At 37.3% G+C, this 20,022-nt stretch overlaps 1 protein-coding gene across 1 annotated transcript; it reads right to left on the reverse strand.

Moving 5' to 3' along the window:
- Positions 1-2,468: 2,468 nt before the first annotated feature.
- LOC132543714 (uncharacterized) lies at positions 2,469-18,071 on the reverse strand. The gene is made up of 6 exons (XM_060207233.1): positions 18,058-18,071; positions 17,523-17,672; positions 9,000-9,083; positions 6,101-6,277; positions 3,788-3,871; positions 2,469-2,791 (listed from the first exon to the last, which is right to left on the reverse strand). Exons 2-6 carry the CDS (start codon positions 17,638-17,640, stop codon positions 2,469-2,471), a joined length of 786 nt encoding a protein of 261 aa, XP_060063216.1. The 5' UTR covers positions 17,641-17,672; positions 18,058-18,071.
- Positions 18,072-20,022: the final 1,951 nt, after the last annotated feature.

A 20,022-nucleotide genomic window follows, 5' to 3' on the forward strand; every position in this document is an offset into this window, starting at 1 on the left:
TGCCTACGGCAAACGTAATGTGATCAATGTTATGAAATGCAAATTTAGATGTTAAGGTTCATCAGTCTTAAATAATGTCATGCTTTTGTATTTTCTGAAACTTAACACATCCAGAATGACGAAACAGCACTAGTGCGGAGTTTATATTTGACGTAACATTGAATAATTGTCAAACTTGGTAATGCTCATTCAGCTGGCACGTGCTAAGATATTACTCATAAATCATCAATAAAAAATATCTATTCATGCGAAACCCTTACCCATGCATCCCACAATGCTATATGCCACATCAGTTTGTTGTTTTGTAATCTAATCTACATATATGTATATTATCTCGCTGTACTGTGTCAATTAAATGACAAAATCATGAGCAACAGTCGAGTATAAATATTATTCAAGGTATTCTCCAATTACTAACCTTCTTCATATAGGGCTATTCCCTCAACACAAGATTGGAGAAATGCCAGGGTTGGGAGTCCAGGGTTCACTCCCCTTAAAACATATCATTTCACGCAAGAGGTCTCTTTTTCACCAAAACTTATGTAATGGATGTTATTACACTGATAACAGTGTAGTCATCTGATCAATATTTTAAGGTAGTGGCTTGAATGTTTTCTAGTGGAGTTTACACGTAATAGAATACCGACATTTACATACCTAATGTTCGACTCCTAATGCTCTATTTCTTCTACTTTCCAAATTGTTTGTAAATGATGTTCAGTGTTGTTAATGATGCGATTATTGGCAGCATACCTATGCTATAGAAAGGACATTAATAAGCTGTGACAGGATTGTGTCCGAACCTAATTTTCAAGCAATGATATGGTTTTAAGTTATCATAAAGAGTTGCAGGGTAGTATTTGTACGTATTGGCTGTGTTTTATTGATGATTCTATATTTCATTTTCAGTGTTGTGAGATTTTGTGGTATTTATGATGACCTCGCTTACTCACTTGAAGAAAATGTGAAAACAGCTATAACTGGACGATGAGGCACCACGGAAGCGCTGATCTTTTCATATGTGGTTTCTTGTCAAATGTACGTTGTATGACAATATGTATTAACATATCTTATGCAGTTGAATTAGAGCATAATATTGATATAAAAATAAATTCTTTAAAGTGACAGTGTTATAAAATTTTATATAATTATATCATTCTGATGCTATCCACGGGGTTTATCTCGGACATCTATCTGACATTCTGTTTGTGTAAAATATGATATGAAGTCAATGTATTATTTCATATTAGAATATATAAAATATTCAATTCAATATGCATGGGTAATGGCGTATCTCCGGTAAATTGGTGAGAAAAAACATCTCTTCCTGTGAGTATATTTCACAAGCGTTGTCAATATGATTAAAAATGTAGGATTTCCTTATAATTGATTAACTGTAAGGAACTGTAACGAATCGAATCTGGGGAAGATTCTACAAAACACGTGTCCTAGGTATACTTAGTCAGAGAGAGTCCATTACATCAAATAACATCTTCTCTGTATTATATCGACTCTTTTTTCTTTCATTAAAGTTTCGCTAATGTATGTTCACTCACAAATGTGAAGGTGCGTTATCGTACGGTTTGGTAAGTGGGGATGACATTGAATTGTTAGCTACAGTTATGATATTTAGATATTAGTATCATTGTTGTTGGAAGGAAACTAACGGACGAAGTCAACTTTTAACTGACAAACTTATTTTGGAACCTGACATTGAACTAAGTCTAACTGCGATTAATGTATTTAACTTAGGTCAACTACTGTCAACTACGTAGATCCTACATCCCATTCTCTACATTGATTCTACATTCCATCCTCTACGTTGATCATATATTACATACATGGATTTTTGATATGCATAAAGTGCGCTAGAAATATCATCATCAAACTAAAGAGGGTGGTGATTGGTTCTGCACGGACAAGTAGTTGTGAAGATAACACTTTAAATATTGTTGTTATATTTTCACCGGAACCATCCGACAGCTACATGCTGTAATTTCACGAACTATTGTCTGTTTCCATCCTAGCATGTACGGATTATTTGTGATTTGAAGATAACACTTTAAATATTGTTGTTATATTTTCACCGGAACCATCCGAGAGCTACATGCTGTAATTTCACGATCTATTGTCTGTTTCCATCCTAGCGGGGTATTTGTGATTTGACGTATCTTATTTTCCATGGATTTCAAATTAACTCAAAATGCTGTTTTATTTAAGCATATATTTTATTGCAAACTTTTGGATTTTATTCCATGACATGGACATTATCTATATCTTGCTCAATAAGGGGGTATCCGTCATAAGGTCATACTAGGTACCTAGAAAATAAATATAAATACGAAGGATTTTACTACTAATCAGGCATTACCATATACATCAGACTAATTACTATATTACTTCATCACCATTGTTCACCATAGATATATAACGTGTTAGAAACGCTCCCTCCTCAAGATATATCATAGTCATAAGCGGAATTGTTTGATGTGACCCAGCAACCGTTTTTCTAGGATCTCGATCTCTATTCTCGATTTTTCCCTTTTAAGCTTAAATATCTCCTTTTCGTCTTCAAGCAAACGTTGTCTCCCTTTGTAGTACTGGATCTCTTCTCCAAGTTTAACGATTTCTAACAAAGTTTTTTCTCTTTCATATCGTCCAAGGTCAGGATCTGTTCTCGAAAGTGCTTGTACATAATGTGCCTTAGCTTTATTGGCTGTTTCCCCTCGAGTGGCGGAGACACGTGGCCCATGAAAGTGATGTTTATTCCTTTGGGCTTGATTGAATTGTCCTACAATTAGAAACGAAAAATAACCTGATAATACAATACTGTTGACATGTATTTGTTTCCAATTATAAAATTGGAGGAGGCAGAAAAAATCTATACTGCTATAATGACCACAATAAACCGCGTGTTTCTTTCCAATAACTGCAATCATTTTTTGTTCTAATTTTCAAAGTCGTTGCAATTTCTATCTACCATCCGAAGAAAGAAAGAAAATGATTACTATACATGTATGTTTGATGACGTTACTTCTCCAATTCATTACATTAAGCATAGATTATGTAGATGCGAAACATAAGTATGTGGGTTATATTTTGTAAAATATATTAATTACTATATCCTGTATATTCAGTTTACGTGTATGTAATTCATCTACATTAATTTTCAACCTATATAAATTTTGAATTCAAAGTTAGATTTTTATTGTTGCAGTGGAACATAAATCACAGAATTACCATTAGTGTTGAGACAAAATGTAGGCCACGGGACAATCGGAGTGAGAAGACACAAAACGAAAATCTAACGGATGGTAAATTTTATAACACGAAAAAACTTTTAATATAAGTATGATTGTATAAAGGGTTGACCTGTAACGTGTTTAGATAAAGTGATGACCTTGTAACGTGTTTAGATAAAGTGATGACCTTATAACGTGTTCAGATATAGTGATGACCTTGTAACTTGTTGAGATAAAGTGATGACCTTGTAGCTTGTTTAGATAAAGTGATGACCTTGTAACTTGTTGAGATAAAGTGATGACAATCCAAATAGTTGGGATACGCCTATGGCTATGTATCTTTTTCATTGAAAAATAACTACAAATCTATCAATAAGAAGCTGCATTTTCCGTTCAAGGAACAAAAAACTAATTATTATTTCTGTTATGACTAGTCAAGGAATATAGATTTTGATGAAAGAATTGTGATAACCGTACTTGACGCTCCCTCCCCATCCTCTCTAATTTGATGCAAGGTATTGCGGATAGATGACTAATATACCTACCTCCTTTGCCATCCGGAGATTGATTTTTCCCATTTCCATACTTTGTTGTAACATCATACCTTCTATCGGTGTCTGGGTCACTGTCTGAAGAACAAACATCAGATTGTAAGAATTTTTCTCAGTTAGAATGGTTTTAAGGTCAATCTGAGACCTGATTATTTTAAGACTCAGAAAAATCAACGTAACCTTGAACAATGTCGATAGTCGCGTTCGCTACAGACTTATATTAATGTTTAATTGCATTTTAACGTGTTTGGAGAAGACTATGAAACATCCCCTTGATTGTCGGATAATTTTCCACGGAATGGTGTGACCGTAAAGTGTATGAAATCAGATAAGCGATGTATCTGTGTAATTGAACCATTATATCAGGTTCAGCCTTATTTTGGGTATATTTGTATTCAGTAGATCAGATACGGTAACCACATTAAGCAAAACCATTGATATAAAGGATCTTTTGACACCTTTCTGTAAGACTATAAGGGAGGTGACACACATCGGCTTATCGTGACCATCACTTGTACATGTACATCTACAGAGAATACGTTTGGTAAAACCCTTTCTAAAAAGACACATAATTTCATACGTCCTATAAATTATGTAAATTATATTTGATTGTATGTCAAGCTAATTAATTATTTATTATAAAATAGAATTATGGAAAATAACACATTTTACAGCTTTGTTCAACAAATTTTCATTTTCTTTATTTGTTTGCTTTCTAGATAATGTGATAAAACTGGTTTTAGCATGGGACGAGTTTGTCGATTCGTGGTAAACGTTTGATCTATTCTTCCCATCGTTTTCACAATATTATCATCTGATTCTAAAAGCACTTGAAATTCCAACCCTGTCAAAAACATACAAGACGTACAACACGGACAGACATGGGTGCTAGCTGGGGAATACCATGTTATATCGGCATCACATGTAACACTGAGAAATAAAAGAACTGACAGTCACAGCAGTATGAATGACTCTGACCTCGTTCGAATAATCATCAGACTTCGTCTGTGAGCGGCCAAATGTTACATTTAGTGACAACCCATTCTTTCCTCATGTAGTTGTGTGTTGATCTCCGTATTACTAGCAAAAGCGCGTTCCTTTTCGCATGACTTGTCCACAGATGTTTCTTTATTGGGTTAATGAATAATTTCAAAACATGTTTTCAAGTCGCTCATGTTGACCTTTCACCAAATACAAATGCGAAATTTCTATCAGTAGATGTATTTATTAGCAAGTTAAGTCATTTGTAATAAGTCTCACTGGAAACGACAGTCTATCCGCTATCCAATGGTTAAGTAAACTTAACAGTGATATAAGACAAATTGATCTGGAACTTTGTTCAGATTACACACTCACCACATATATAAAGTATGCATGCTTATTTTACATCTATATTAAGAACATGGTCATGAAATAATTTCTGGATGGAAACATAAATGCTCGTATGCACCCTATCTGATATTGAACTCTGTTGAAGTACAATGCTAGTTTGCACCCTATCTGATATTGAACTCTGTTGAAGTACAATGTTCGTATGCACCCTATTTGATATTGAACTCTGTTGAAGTACAATGCTCGTTTGCACCCTATTTGATATTGAACTCTGTTGAAGTACAATGCTCGTTTGCACCCTATCTGATATTGAACTCTGTTGAAGTACAATGTTCGTATGCACCCTATTTGATATTGAACTCTGTTGAAGTACAATGCTCGTTTGCACCCTATCTGATATTGAACTCTGTTGAAGTACAATGTTCGTATGCACCCTATTTGATATTGAACTCTGTTGAAGTACAATGCTCGTTTGCACCCTATCTGATATTGAACTCTGTTGAAGTACAATGCTCGTTTGCACCCTATCTGATATTGAAGTAAACAGGTTTTATTATTATTACTTTTATTGTATAAATGATTTTGATACTCGATAGCACCACGATTTATGTAAACCTTATCATTTTTTCGAATAAGATATGGCAAACAATTCTGTTTTCTCTTGTCTGGTGTTCATTTCAGTTTATTTTACAACATATTTAATTGATATCTTAAAACATCGAATGACCAGTTTTAGCTGTAACATGGTTACGTTGTTTGTGCTTACTTGTGTTTCGCGAAATTTGTGCGTGACCTTACGACACCACTGAACACTTACCGTAAGAGTTCTTGTTGTTCCTATACAGGAACAGATTTAGTTGGCAGGATGTAAGACCTTTTGGTTATACAATTTTCTTTAGAACAAGTTTATTTGATGCGGTATTATATTTTGCATAAATGATTAATCTATGTTCTTAATACAAGAAAGTACACTACCGTCCATATCTAGTCCTTCCACACCCTTGTTAGACTCCAAAATCTTGTCGGATTGGGACATGTATGTTCCTGAGCTTGAAAAAAAGTTCGGATGCTCTGGTGGTGCATGTATTGGTGACATCGGCTTGTTGTCATCAGAAGGTTTGGACGATCGGATGGAATCCAATTTATCCTTGGCTTGATATAAGAAATAAGAATATGATACAAGTGAGCATTTGTTGACAGAATCAATTCTGTGTCAAGCGCAATCAGTAGTAAAACTTGCTTAGTTTTATGATTGAGTCATCTTTAATAAAACATTTATTTCTTGAACAACAATTATCATTATTCATCTATGTTGATATTTATATTATTATTAACAGATGTTAAGACTTGTAACTCTTTTTTTTCATTATTAAGGATGTACTGCTCTGACCGAAGGGAGACATATTTCAGCGCAATATTTTTTTCTAAAGCTGTACTTTTCTAAATCTATACTTGTACTTATAACCTGAAAATGGGGCGTCATTAAAGACATTTTTAATAAAGGTCGCACGAGGTCTAGATTTTCTGACAGCGTAGTTGACAGAGTAACTAGGCCAAAAGTGGCAACGATTTCAACGTTTTCTGGTTACTAAGGTATTCTCTGGAGTATAACTGTGGAAGTCTGGGGTATATTTCAATTAAATCGTCCATGAATTATCGCTATAAATCGCAGATTTCAAATTTGTGAATTTCGAATTGATGAATGACTTTCCTTTTCGGAGCCGAAATCAATTTCATCCCGTTTCCTGTTTGTTTTTGTTTGTTTCGTTTTTGCTTTGGTGCTTTACAGTGTTAAGCTCGTGAAAGACAATCAAAACCTTTTGACACATTTTATTTAACATCCAACTATCATACTATAACCCTGTAATGAAAGGATTTCTAAAAAGGATGTCCAAGAAAAAATGAGAATAACACGTGGAAATGAATTAATTCCCGTGACACATTTACCGCCGATTTTCTGCATGTGGCTCTGATATGAATAGTTTTTGGGGCTGTTTATCAGTGTATTTGTCTGTATTTGATAATTATTTCAATGTTTCTTGCTTTGTAATTAATTGCTGAGAGAGGTTTTATTTTCTAACTGTAATTGATTTCTTTGTTCTCGGTCTGAAAATTATGATCAGAGACTCTTTGTCTGTTGCTAACAGATTGGTATGTGAAAGGCTTTCTGTCCTTAATGGTTGGTAAGAGACTGTTCATCTGTTTCTCGGTCTATAATGACTGGTAAGAGACAGACTGTTCCTGTTTCTCGGTCTATAATGATTGGTAAGAGACAAACTGTTCCTCTGTTTCTCGGTCTAAAATGATTGGTAAGAGACAGACTGTTCCTTTGTGTCTCGGTCTATAATAATTGGTAAGAGACAGACTGTTCCTTTGTTACTCGGTCTATAATGATTGGTAAGAGACAGACTGTTCCTTTGTTACTCGGTCTACAATGATTGGTAAGAGACAGACTGTTCCTTTGTTACTCGGTCTACAATGATTGGTAAGAGACAAACTGTTCCTCTGTTTCTCGGTCTACAATGATTGGTAAGAGACAGACTGTTCCTGTTTCTCGGTCTATAATGATTGGTAAGAGACAGACTGTTCCTGTTTCTCGGTCTATAATGATTGGTAAGAGACAGACTGTTCCTCTGTTTCTCGGTCTACAATGATTGGTAAGAGACAGACTGTTCCTTTGTTTCTAGGTCTATAATGATTGGTAAGAGACAGACTGTTTCTTTGTTACTCGGTCTATAATGACTGGTAAGAGACAGACTGTTCCTGTTTCTCGGTCTATAATGATTGGTAAGAGACAGACTGTTCCTTTGTTACTCGGTCTATAATGATTGGTAAGAGACAGACTGTTCCTTTGTTACTCGGTCTATAATGACTGGTAAGAGACAGACTGTTCCTGTTTCTCGGTCTATAATGATTGGTAAGAGACAGACTGTTCCTTTGTTACTCGGTCTATAATGATTGGTAAGAGACAGACTGTTCCTTTGTTACTCGGTCTATAATGATTGGTAAGAGACAAACTGTTCCTGTTTCTCGGTCTATAATGATTGGTAAGAGACAAACTGTTCCTTTGTTACTCGGTCTATAATGATTGGTAAGAGACAGACTGTTCCTTTGGTTACCGGTCTATAATGATCGGTAAGAGATAGACTGTTTCTGTTTTTCTCGATCTATAATAATTGGTAAGAGACAGACTGTCCCTTTGTAACTCGGTCTAAAATGATTGGTAAGAGACAGAATGTTCCTTTGTTACTCGGTCTAAAATGATTGGTAAGAGACAGACTGTTCCTCTGTTTCTAGGTCTATAATGATTGGTAAGAGACAGACTGTTCCTTTGTTACTCGGTCTATAATGATTGGTAAGAGACAGACTGTTCCTTTGTTACTCGGTCTATAATGATTGGTAAGAGACAGACTGTTCCTGTTTCTCGGTCTATAATGATTGGTAAGAGACAAACTGTTCCTCTGTTACTCGGCCTAAAATGATTGGTAAGAGACAGACTGTTCCTCTGTTTCTAGGTCTATAATGATTGGTAAGAGACAGACTGTTCCTTTGTTACTCGGTCTATAATGATTGGTAAGAGACAGACTGTTCCTGTTTCTCGGTCTATAATGATTGGTAAGAGACAAACTGTTCCTCTGTTTCTCGGTCTATAATAATTGGTAAGAGACAGACTGTTCCTTTGTTACTCGGTCTATAATGATTGGTAAGAGACAGACTGTTCCTGTTTCTCGGTCTATAATGATTGGTAAGAGACAAACTGTTCCTGTTTCTCGGTCTATAATGATTGGTAAGTGCATACATTTAGTATGTATTGCAGTTTTAGGATATATTATTGGCAGGTAATGTTCTGGTCTTTGATATCATAGGTACATACCTTTTTGTTTCAAAATCATGTACTGTTTCCGAGCCTCCTCAACTGATCTTTCAAGTGTTGGTGCTTTAACCAGTGACCGGTAACCTGTTACACGTAGAGGTTACATTTTAATACAAATAAGACGTGGTTCTAAGTTACATTCCATCACTCTATCTTTTGTGCTAGATGTACGGAAAAGAACTGTTTGGTACACTTCAGCTTTCATCATTGAACATTAGTCTATATATCGTTTATGCCATATTTAAACGCGGCAAATGACTTTACAAACAGCGTTAAATTGATAAGATGGATATGGAAACTGCTTAAATAACTTGAAAAAAAATAGACAACAGGTATGAACAAATAAGAGATAAAGTGAAAAAGAGTTTTCAACATACGTATTTCTTTGTTGTGTGTAAATCCACGACATCAACAGATAAGTTTAGTTTCTACATCTACATACAGTTAAATGCTGTATTTCAATGCTTCATTCATTCGTACGTAGGTTTAAAAGCCATTGTGCACAAGTAACACAAAACTATTTTTTTAATCTGACATATTCACGCTGTCCAACTACTTCCAAATAACGTTACTGTTATAGATAGTACCGTGTCCATCAATACTACATACAAATAGTGTTGACGTTAACACGGGAACAGCTTTGTAACTAACGGTATGAATGTTTACTTAGGAAGTACCTATATATGTTACATGAAGATTGGGATGATAAAGTCAGGTTAGGATTTAACGATGCTGAAAAAGTGACTTTATTCTATCATCTTTCTTGATCTAAACAAATGGCGACAGGTAATCGTGCCTTTGTGCTCACTTTAAGTGTTTAACTAGACTCTGTTCTGCTGCCGAACATGCGGAAATGCATACGCTTTGCTCTAAAATAGCATTTAAAGTCCGGTAACCCAATGTTGGACACATCTAAAGTCCGGTAAACACAATGTTGGACACATCTAAAGTCCGGTAAACCCAATGTTGGACACATTTTAAGTCCGGTAACCCAATGTTGGACACATTTTAAGTCCGGTAAACACAATATTGGACACATCTTAAGTCCGGTAAACACAATGTTGGACACATCTTAAGTCCGGTAAACCCAATGTTGGACACATTTTAAGTCCGGTAAACACAATATTGGACACATCTTAAGTCCGGTAAACACAATGTTGGACACATCTTAAGTCCAGTAACCCAATGTTGGACACATTTTAAGTCCGGTAAACACAATATTGGACACATCTTAAGTCCGGTAAACCAATGTTGGACACATCTAAAGTCCTGTAAACACAATGTTGGACACATTTAAAGTCCGGTAACCCAATGTTGGACACATTTAAAGTCCGGTAACCCAATGTTGGACACATCTAAAGTCCGGTAAACACAACGTTGGACACATCTAAAGTCCGGTAAACCAATGTTGGACACATTTAAAGTCCGGTAAACCCAATGTTGGACAAATCTAAAGTCCGGTAAACCAATGTTGGACAAATCTAAAGTCCGGTAACCCAATGTTGGACACATCTAAAGTCCGGTAACCCAATGTTGGACACATCTAAAGTCCGGTAAACACAACGTTGGACACATCTAAAGTCCGGTAACCCAATGTTGGACACATATAAAGTCCGGTAACCCAATGTTGGACAAATCTAAAGTCCGGTAACCCAATGTTGGACACATCTAAAGTCCTGTAAACACAATGTTGGACACATTTAAAGTCCGGTAACCCAATGTTGGACACATTTAAAGTCCGGTAACCCAATGTTGGACACATTTAAAGTCCGGTAACCCAATGTTGGACACATTTAAAGTCCGGTAACCCAATGTTGGACACACTTAAAGTCCGGTAACCCAATGTTGGACACATCTAAAGTCCTGTAAACACAATGTTGGACACATCTAAAGTCCGGTAAACACAATGTTGGACACATCTAAAGTCCGGTAACCCAATGTTGGACACATCTAAAGTCCGGTAAACACAATGTTGGACACATCTAAAGTCCTGTAAACACAATGTTGGACACATCTAAAGTCCTGTAAACTCAATGTTGGACACATCTAAAGTCCTGTAAACTCAATGTTGGACACATCTAAAGTCCTGTAAACTCAATGTTGGACACATCTAAAGTCCTGTAAACTCAATGTTGGACACATCTAAAGTCCTGTAAACTCAATGTTGGACACATCTAAAGTCCGGTAAACCAATGTTGGACACATCTAAAGTCCGGTAAACCAATGTTGGACACATCTAAAGTCCTGTAAACTCAATGTTGGACACATCTAAAGTCCTGTAAACTCAATGTTGGACACATCTAAAGTCCGGTAAACCAATGTTGGACACATCTAAAGTCCGGTAACCCAATGTTGGACACATCTAAAGTCCTGTAAACACAATGTTGGACACATCTAAAGTCCTGTAAACTCAATGTTGGACACATCTAAAGTCCTGTAAACTCAATGTTGGACACATCTAAAGTCCGGTAAACCAATGTTGGACACATCTAAAGTCCGGTAAACCAATGTTGGACACATCTAAAGTCCGGTAACCCAATGTTGGACACATCTAAAGTCCTGTAAACACAATGTTGGACACATCTAAAGTCCTGTAAACTCAATGTTGGACACATCTAAAGTCCGGTAAACCAATGTTGGACACATCTAAAGTCCTGTAAACTCAATGTTGGACACATCTAAAGTCCTGTAAACTCAATGTTGGACACATCTAAAGTCCGGTAAACCAATGTTGGACACATCTAAAGTCCTGTAAACTCAATGTTGGACACATTTAAAGTCCTGTAAACTCAATGTTGGACACATCTAAAGTCCGGTAAACCAATGTTGGACACATCTAAAGTCCTGTAAACTCAATGTTGGACACATCTAAAGTCCTGTAAACTCAATGTTGGACACATCTAAAGTCCGGTAAACCAATGTTGGACAAATCTAAAGTCCGGTAACCCAATGTTGGACACATCTAAAGTCCTGTAAACTCAATGTTGGACACATTTAAAGTCCTGTAAACTCAATGTTGGACACATCTAAAGTCCTGTAAACTCAATGTTGGACACATCTAAAGTCCGGTAACCCAATGTTGGACACATCTAAAGTCCTGTAAACACAATGTTGGACACATTTAAAGTCCTGTAAACTCAATGTTGGACACATCTAAAGTCCTGTAAACACAATGTTGGACACATCTAAAGTCCGGTAACCCAATGTTGGACACATCTAAAGTCCTGTAAACTCAATGTTGGACACATTTAAAGTCCTGTAAACTCAATGTTGGACACATCTAAAGTCCTGTAAACTCAATGTTGGACACATCTAAAGTCCGGTAACCCAATGTTGGACACATCTAAAGTCCTGTAAACACAATGTTGGACACATTTAAAGTCCTGTAAACTCAATGTTGGACACATCTAAAGTCCTGTAAACCCAATGTTGGACACATCTAAAGTCCGGTAAACCAATGTTGGACACATCTAAAGTCCGGTAACCCAACGTTGGACACATCTAATGCTCGGTAAACACAATGTTGGACACATCTAAAGTCCTGTAAACTCAATGTTGGACACATCTAAAGTCCTGTAAACTCAATGTTGGACACATCTAAAGTCCTGTAAACTCAATGTTGGACACATCTAAAGTCCGGTAAACCAATGTTGGACACATCTAAAGTCCTGTAAACTCAATGTTGGACATATCTAAAGTCCGGTAACCCAACGTTGGACACATCTAAAGTCCTGTAAACTCAATGTTGGACACATCTAAAGTCCGGTAAACCAATGTTGGACACATCTAAAGTCCTGTAAACTCAATGTTGGACACATCTAAAGTCCTGTAAACTCAATGTTGGACACATCTAAAGTCCGGTAACCCAATGTTGGACACATCTAAAGTCCTGTAAACTCAATGTTGGACACATCTAAAGTCCTGTAAACTCAATGTTGGACACATCTAAAGTCCTGTAAACTCAATGTTGGACACATCTAAAGTCCGGTAAACCAATGTTGGACACATCTAAAGTCCGGTAAACCAATGTTGGACACATCTAAAGTCCGGTAACCCAACGTTGGACACATCTAATGCTCGGTAAACACAATGTTGGACACATCTAAAGTCCTGTAAACTCAATGTTGGACACATCTAAAGTCCTGTAAACTCAATGTTGGACACATCTAAAGTCCTGTAAACTCAATGTTGGACACATCTAAAGTCCTGTAAACTCAATGTTGGACACATCTAAAGTCCGGTAACCCAATGTTGGACACATCTAAAGTCCTGTAAACTCAATGTTGGACACATCTAATGCTCGGTAAACACAATGTTGGACACATCTAAAGTCCTGTAAACTCAATGTTGGACACATCTAAAGTCCGGTAAACCAATGTTGGACACATCTAAAGTCCTGTAAACTCAATGTTGGACACATCTAAAGTCCTGTAAACTCAATGTTGGACATATCTAAAGTCCGGTAACCCAACGTTGGACACATCTTATGCTCGGTAAACACAATGTTGGACACATCTAAAGTCCTGTAAACTCAATGTTGGACACATCTAAAGTCCTGTAAACTCAATGTTGGACATATCTAAAGTCCGGTAACCCAACGTTGGACACATCTTATGCTCGGTAAACCCAATGTTGGACACATCTAAAGTCCTGTAAACTCAATGTTGGACACATCTAAAGTCCGGTAACCCAATGTTGGACACATCTAAAGTCCGGTAAACCAATGTTGGACACATCTAAAGTCCGGTAAACCAATGTTGGACACATCTAAAGTCCGGTAAACCAATGTTGGACACATCTAAAGTCCGGTAACCCAATGTTGGACACATCTAAAGTCCGGTAAACCAATGTTGGACACATCTAAAGTCCGGTAACACAATGTTGGACACATCTAAAGTCCGGTAAACCAATGTTGGACACATCTAAAGTCCGGTAACCCAATGTTGGACACATCTAAAGTCCTGTAAACTCAATGTTGGACACATCTAAAGTCCTGTAAACACAATGTTGGACACATCTAAAGTCCGGTAACCCAACGTTGGACACATCTAATGCTCGGTAAACACAATGTTGGACACATCTAAAGTCCTGTAAACTCAATGTTGGACACATCTAAAGTCCGGTAAACCAATGTTGGACACATCTAAAGTCCGGTAACCCAATGTTGGACACATCTAAAGTCCTGTAAACTCAATGTTGGACACATTTAAAGTCCTGTAAACTCAATGTTGGACACATCTAAAGTCCGGTAAACCCAATGTTGGACACATCTAAAGTCCGGTAACCCAATGTTGGACACATCTAAAGTCCGGTAAACCAATGTTGGACACATCTAAAGTCCGGTAACCCAATGTTGGACACATCTAAAGTCCGGTAAACCAATGTTGGACACATCTAAAGTCCGGTAACCCAATGTTGGACACATCTAAAGTCCTGTAAACTCAATGTTGGACACATCTAAAGTCCTGTAAACTCAATGTTGGACACATCTAAAGTCCGGTAACCCAATGTTGGACACATCTAATGTCCGGTAACCCAACGTTGGACACATCTAATGCTCGGTAAACACAATGTTGGACACATCTAAAGTCCTGTAAACTCAATGTTGGACACATCTAAAGTCCTGTAAACTCAATGTTGGACACATTTAAAGTCCTGTAAACTCAATGTTGGACACATTTAAAGTCCTGTAAACTCAATGTTGGACATATCTAAAGTCCGGTAACCCAATGTTGGACACATCTAAAGTCCTGTAAACTCAATGTTGGACACATCTAAAGTCCTGTAAACTCAATGTTGGACACATCTAAAGTCCTGTAAACTCAATGTTGGACACATCTAAAGTCCTGTAAACTCAATGTTGGACACATCTAATGCTCGGTAAACACAATGTTGGACACATCTAAAGTCCTGTAAACTCAATGTTGGACACATCTAAAGTCCTGTAAACTCAATGTTGGACACATCTAAAGTCCTGTAAACTCAATGTTGGACACATCTAAAGTCCTGTAAACTCAATGTTGGACACATCTAATGCTCGGTAAACACAATGTTGGACACATCTAAAGTCCTGTAAACTCAATGTTGGACACATCTAATGCTCGGTAAACACAATGTTGGACACATCTAAAGTCCTGTAAACTCAATGTTGGACACATCTAAAGTCCTGTAAACTCAATGTTGGACACATCTAATGCTCGGTAAACTCAATGTTGGACACATCTAAAGTCCTGTAAACTCAATGTTGGACACATCTAATGCTCGGTAAACACAATGTTGGACACATCTAATGCTCGGTAAACACAATGTTGGACACATCTAATGCTCGGTAAACACAATGTTGGACACATCTAAAGTCCTGTAAACTCAATGTTGGACACATCTAAAGTCCTGTAAACTCAATGTTGGACACATCTAAAGTCCTGTAAACTCAATGTTGGACACATCTAAAGTCCGGTAAACACAATGTTGGACACATCTAATGCTCGGTAAACACAATGTTGGACACATCTAATGCTCGGTAAACACAATGTTGGACACATCTAATGCTCGGTAAACACAATGTTGGACACATCTAATGCTCGGTAAACACAATGTTGGACACATCTAAAGTCCTGTAAACTCAATGTTGGACACATCTAAAGTCCTGTAAACTCAATGTTGGACACATCTAAAGTCCTGTAAACTCAATGTTGGACACATCTAATGCTCGGTAAACACAATGTTGGACACATCTAATGCTCGGTAAACACAATGTTGGACACATCTAATGCTCGGTAAACACAATGTTGGACACATCTAAAGTCCTGTAAACTCAATGTTGGACACATCTAAAGTCCTGTAAACTCAATGTTGGACACATCTAAAGTCCGGTAACCCAATGTTGGACACATCTAAAGTCCTGTAAACTCAATGTTGGACACATCTAATGCTCGGTAAACTCAATGTTGGACACATCTAAAGTCCTGTAAACTCAATGTTGGACACATCTAATGCTCGGTAAACTCAATGTTGGACACATCTAAAGTCCTGTAAACTCAATGTTGGACACATCTAATGCTCGGTAAACACAATGTTGGACACATCTAATGCTCGGTAAACACAATGTTGGACACATCTAATGCTCGGTAAACACAATGTTGGACACATCTAAAGTCCTGTAAACTCAATGTTGGACACATCTAAAGTCCTGTAAACTCAATGTTGGACACATCTAAAGTCCTGTAAACTCAATGTTGGACACATCTAAAGTCCTGTAAACTCAATGTTGGACACATCTAATGCTCGGTAAACACAATGTTGGACACATCTAATGCTCGGTAAACACAATGTTGGACACATCTAATGCTCGGTAAACACAATGTTGGACACATCTAAAGTCCTGTAAACTCAATGTTGGACACATCTAAAGTCCGGTAACCCAATGTTGGACACATCTAAAGTCCTGTAAACTCAATGTTGGACACATCTAAAGTCCGGTAACCCAACGTTGGACACATCTAATGCTCGGTAAACACAATGTTGGACACATCTAAAGTCCTGTAAACCCAATGTTGGACACATCTAAAGTCCTGTAAACTCAATGTTGGACACATCTAATGCTCGGTAAACACAATGTTGGACACATCTAAAGTCCTGTAAACTCAATGTTGGACACATCTAAAGTCCGGTAAACACAATGTTGGACACATCTAATGCTCGGTAAACACAATGTTGGACACATCTAAAGTCCTGTAAACACAATGTTGGACACATCTAATGCTCGGTAAACACAATGTTGGACACATCTAAAGTCCTGTAAACTCAATGTTGGACACATCTAAAGTCCTGTAAACTCAATGTTGGACACATCTAATGCTCGGTAAACACAATGTTGGACACATCTAAAGTCCTGTAAACTCAATGTTGGACACATCTAATGCTCGGTAAACACAATGTTGGACACATCTAAAGTCCTGTAAACTCAATGTTGGACACATCTAAAGTCCTGTAAACTCAATGTTGGACACATCTAAAGTCCGGTAACCCAATGTTGGACACATCTAATGCTCGGTAAACACAATGTTGGACACATCTAAAGTCCTGTAAACTCAATGTTGGACACATCTAAAGTCCGGTAACCCAATGTTGGACACATCTAAAGTCCTGTAAACTCAATGTTGGACACATCTAAAGTCCGGTAACCCAATGTTGGACACATCTAAAGTCCTGTAAACTCAATGTTGGACACATCTAAAGTCCTGTAAACTCAATGTTGGACACATCTAAAGTCCGGTAACCCAATGTTGGACACATCTAAAGTCCGGTAACCCAATGTTGGACACATCTAAAGTCCGGTAAACACAATGTTGGACAAATCAGACCATTTTTGTAAAGTTTATTGTTTTTATACTATGTTTAAGTGTCGGAGACGTTTGATATCACTGAAATGTCACTATGATACTGATCTTATTTATAGACATATTTCAGATAATCCGGAATATCCAACTGATAAATTGTTAGAGCTAAGACAATCGATCTTACCCAGTGGCGTGTCATCTATTTCCGTATTTGCTGAAGTGATTTCTGTAGCAGGAATCGGCTCCATTGACGATAGTTCTGACGCTACGGCGTGTAAATTACTGGGGTCATCTGATGGCATGGCAGAAGCAGGTGCGCCGTCCAAGTCGCTATCTGTTAAAAAACGTCACTTATCATATTCTCTTACAGTAAGAATTTTCATTTAAATATCCGACTTTGGACTGGAATAAATTCATACCGAACTGGTCAATTACGTTACATAGCATGAGTGTTATGTACTATGTTTACGGCTTTTGGTAAATTGTTTTTGATTCTAGGATCATTGATTCGTACTTTGATTGTGGTGAAATACTTTTAGTTGAATTTGACAATGAAAACAAAATGAGCCAAAATCGAAAGTGTGGCTTGATTTCTCATTGTCTTCATATAACAACATCTTTCTTTGCCTTATAAAACATGAGCTAATCGGGAACCTTAAATGACAACAAATAATTTACAGAGAATTCGGCGGTAAGGACTGTATAGACTGGCGTATTACCATCTGTGTCAAGGCTAAGTCTTGACGGTGACTTGATGGCACGGTGTTCGATACTGTCCGAAACAGTAAGGTCAGGGATGGAATGACTTGGAGATTTAACTTCTCCATCTGATTTTGGCCACCTCACAGACTCCAGCTTGTCCTTGGCTATCCAGATAAAATAATATAGGATTAAGGTGATACACGAGAGAACAATGGATGAGAATGATCACTTTATAAACAGCCAACGGGATCTTTTCATAAAGCACATATCAAAGATCATTCATAATCCATTTACACATATGTAGAAACAAGTGCCAATAAGGATGAAAGCCAACATTGATAATATTTAAAAAAAAAAAATTTTGGGTGGGGGGGGGGGTACAATTTAATAGCTCCTATATACATGAAATGAACACTTACAGCTAAATCATAGCTACAATTTGGCAGTTATCATCAACATTGTTTTCGGTATTAATATGATTTCGTCTTAGGAGTAATATTTCTGCAATAGTTCTCAGTTACAACTCTTTAAATATCTTCAAAATATGATAACGTTAACTGACTGGAGACAATCCCTCGATAGTATGTACATTTCGCACCATTAAGTCTTGGTTATGCAACTATACGGTCTTACTGGCCTTTAGCCTTTCGGCTCAAACAGTTACAACGTATTATGATACAATTGTGAGTGATTACAGACATATTATGGAGGATGGACAATAGGATTTGACATTTGATCTAACCTTAGAAGCAGCAACTAGAAATTTTGCTAGATTACTTACTTTTTCTTGTCTTAAGAGAGAGAAGATGAACTAGTTTGAACATAAATGAACGTACTCTGTGATATCGATCAATATATTTCAAAAAAAGTGTTCATATAACCAAAATATTACAATTACTGAAGTATATGACTCTGGTAAAGTTAACAGTTATACAAGTCAAGTTTTAAGATGCAATTCGGGGAGTAACTCCGAAGTGTTTTTGAGTAAAAATAATTATGGTTCTCAATCGAGTTATACGTATGCGATTTGAATATTACATTAGATCTCTACACTGGATGTGATGATGGAATTTCAGTTAATTTTTCTTACAAATAACGGTCACTTGGCAAATTATATAGGGGCGCGCGACGGTGCTTTCCCCTCTGTATCCTCCTATGAAATCGTGAAATGTAGTCAATATTTACAGGGATAAATTTTTTGTATAGTGGCTAATGTTACTACCTTAAAAATAATTATTGTATTTGCATTTTGGAGTGCCTGTCACCATAGCAGTTACCTCCCTTGGACCTGATGGGAGATAGCAGTGAGTTGCTGAAGAACATAGTGTTGAAAAACTATGGCCAAAAACCCGTAGCGAACATAATTGGGACAATTTCTGACAGGAGGACGATGGTTAATTCAAGTGTCAAAGAATCACCAAGGACTAAGCGTAACCTGAAGTTCAGTTTACTGTCTTACCCTGGGCCGTATAGAGTACACCTGGGCGTTTGATGGTGAACTACATACAATAATCAAGTAAAAAAACTCCTTTCCATCACTTGCAAGGGATGGTCAAGAAACAAAGGGACGAGGTGAACTGTATTTGAAACCGTAAGATCCGGACTTGACGACCCTGATATCAAGGTTGGAGTCGGACCGAATCTCTAATGAGAACGAGCTGCGTTTGGCGAGTCTCGCAACTCGACGTGGGAACATCGGTCACAGCTGCAGTGTGTAGATACAGTGTTAGAAATCACGTGTAGATCGTGGGAACATCGGTCACAGCTGCAGTGTTTAGATAGGGTGTTAGAAATCACGTGTAGATCGTGGGAACATCGGTCACAGCTGCAGTGTTTAGATAGGGTGTTAGAAATCACGTGTAGATCGTGGGGACATCGGTCGCAGCCGCAGTGTGTAGATAGGATGTTAGAACGTAGATCATTGCTGTTGTTTCTGTTTCCAGGAAGTATACAACAGGCCTTTCTGGATGAAACTCATGTTG

The sequence above is a fragment of the Ylistrum balloti genome, unplaced genomic scaffold, assembly GCF_031769215.1.
Source record: "Ylistrum balloti isolate Yb309-2 unplaced genomic scaffold, AGI_CSIRO_Ybal_v1 Utg369762, whole genome shotgun sequence".
NCBI lineage: Eukaryota > Metazoa > Mollusca > Bivalvia > Pectinida > Pectinidae > Ylistrum > Ylistrum balloti.

Coding starts and splice junctions, on each gene's coding strand:
- LOC132543714 (XM_060207233.1), bottom strand. CDS start 17,640: ATGCCATCAGATGACCCCAGTAATTTACACGCCGTAGCGTCAGAACTA. Junction 9,084..17,522: donor AATAGATGACACGCCACTGG/GTAAGATCGATT, acceptor TACGTGTAACAG/GTTACCGGTCACTGGTTAAA. Junction 6,278..8,999: donor CATGATTTTGAAACAAAAAG/GTATGTACCTAT, acceptor TCTTATATCAAG/CCAAGGATAAATTGGATTCC.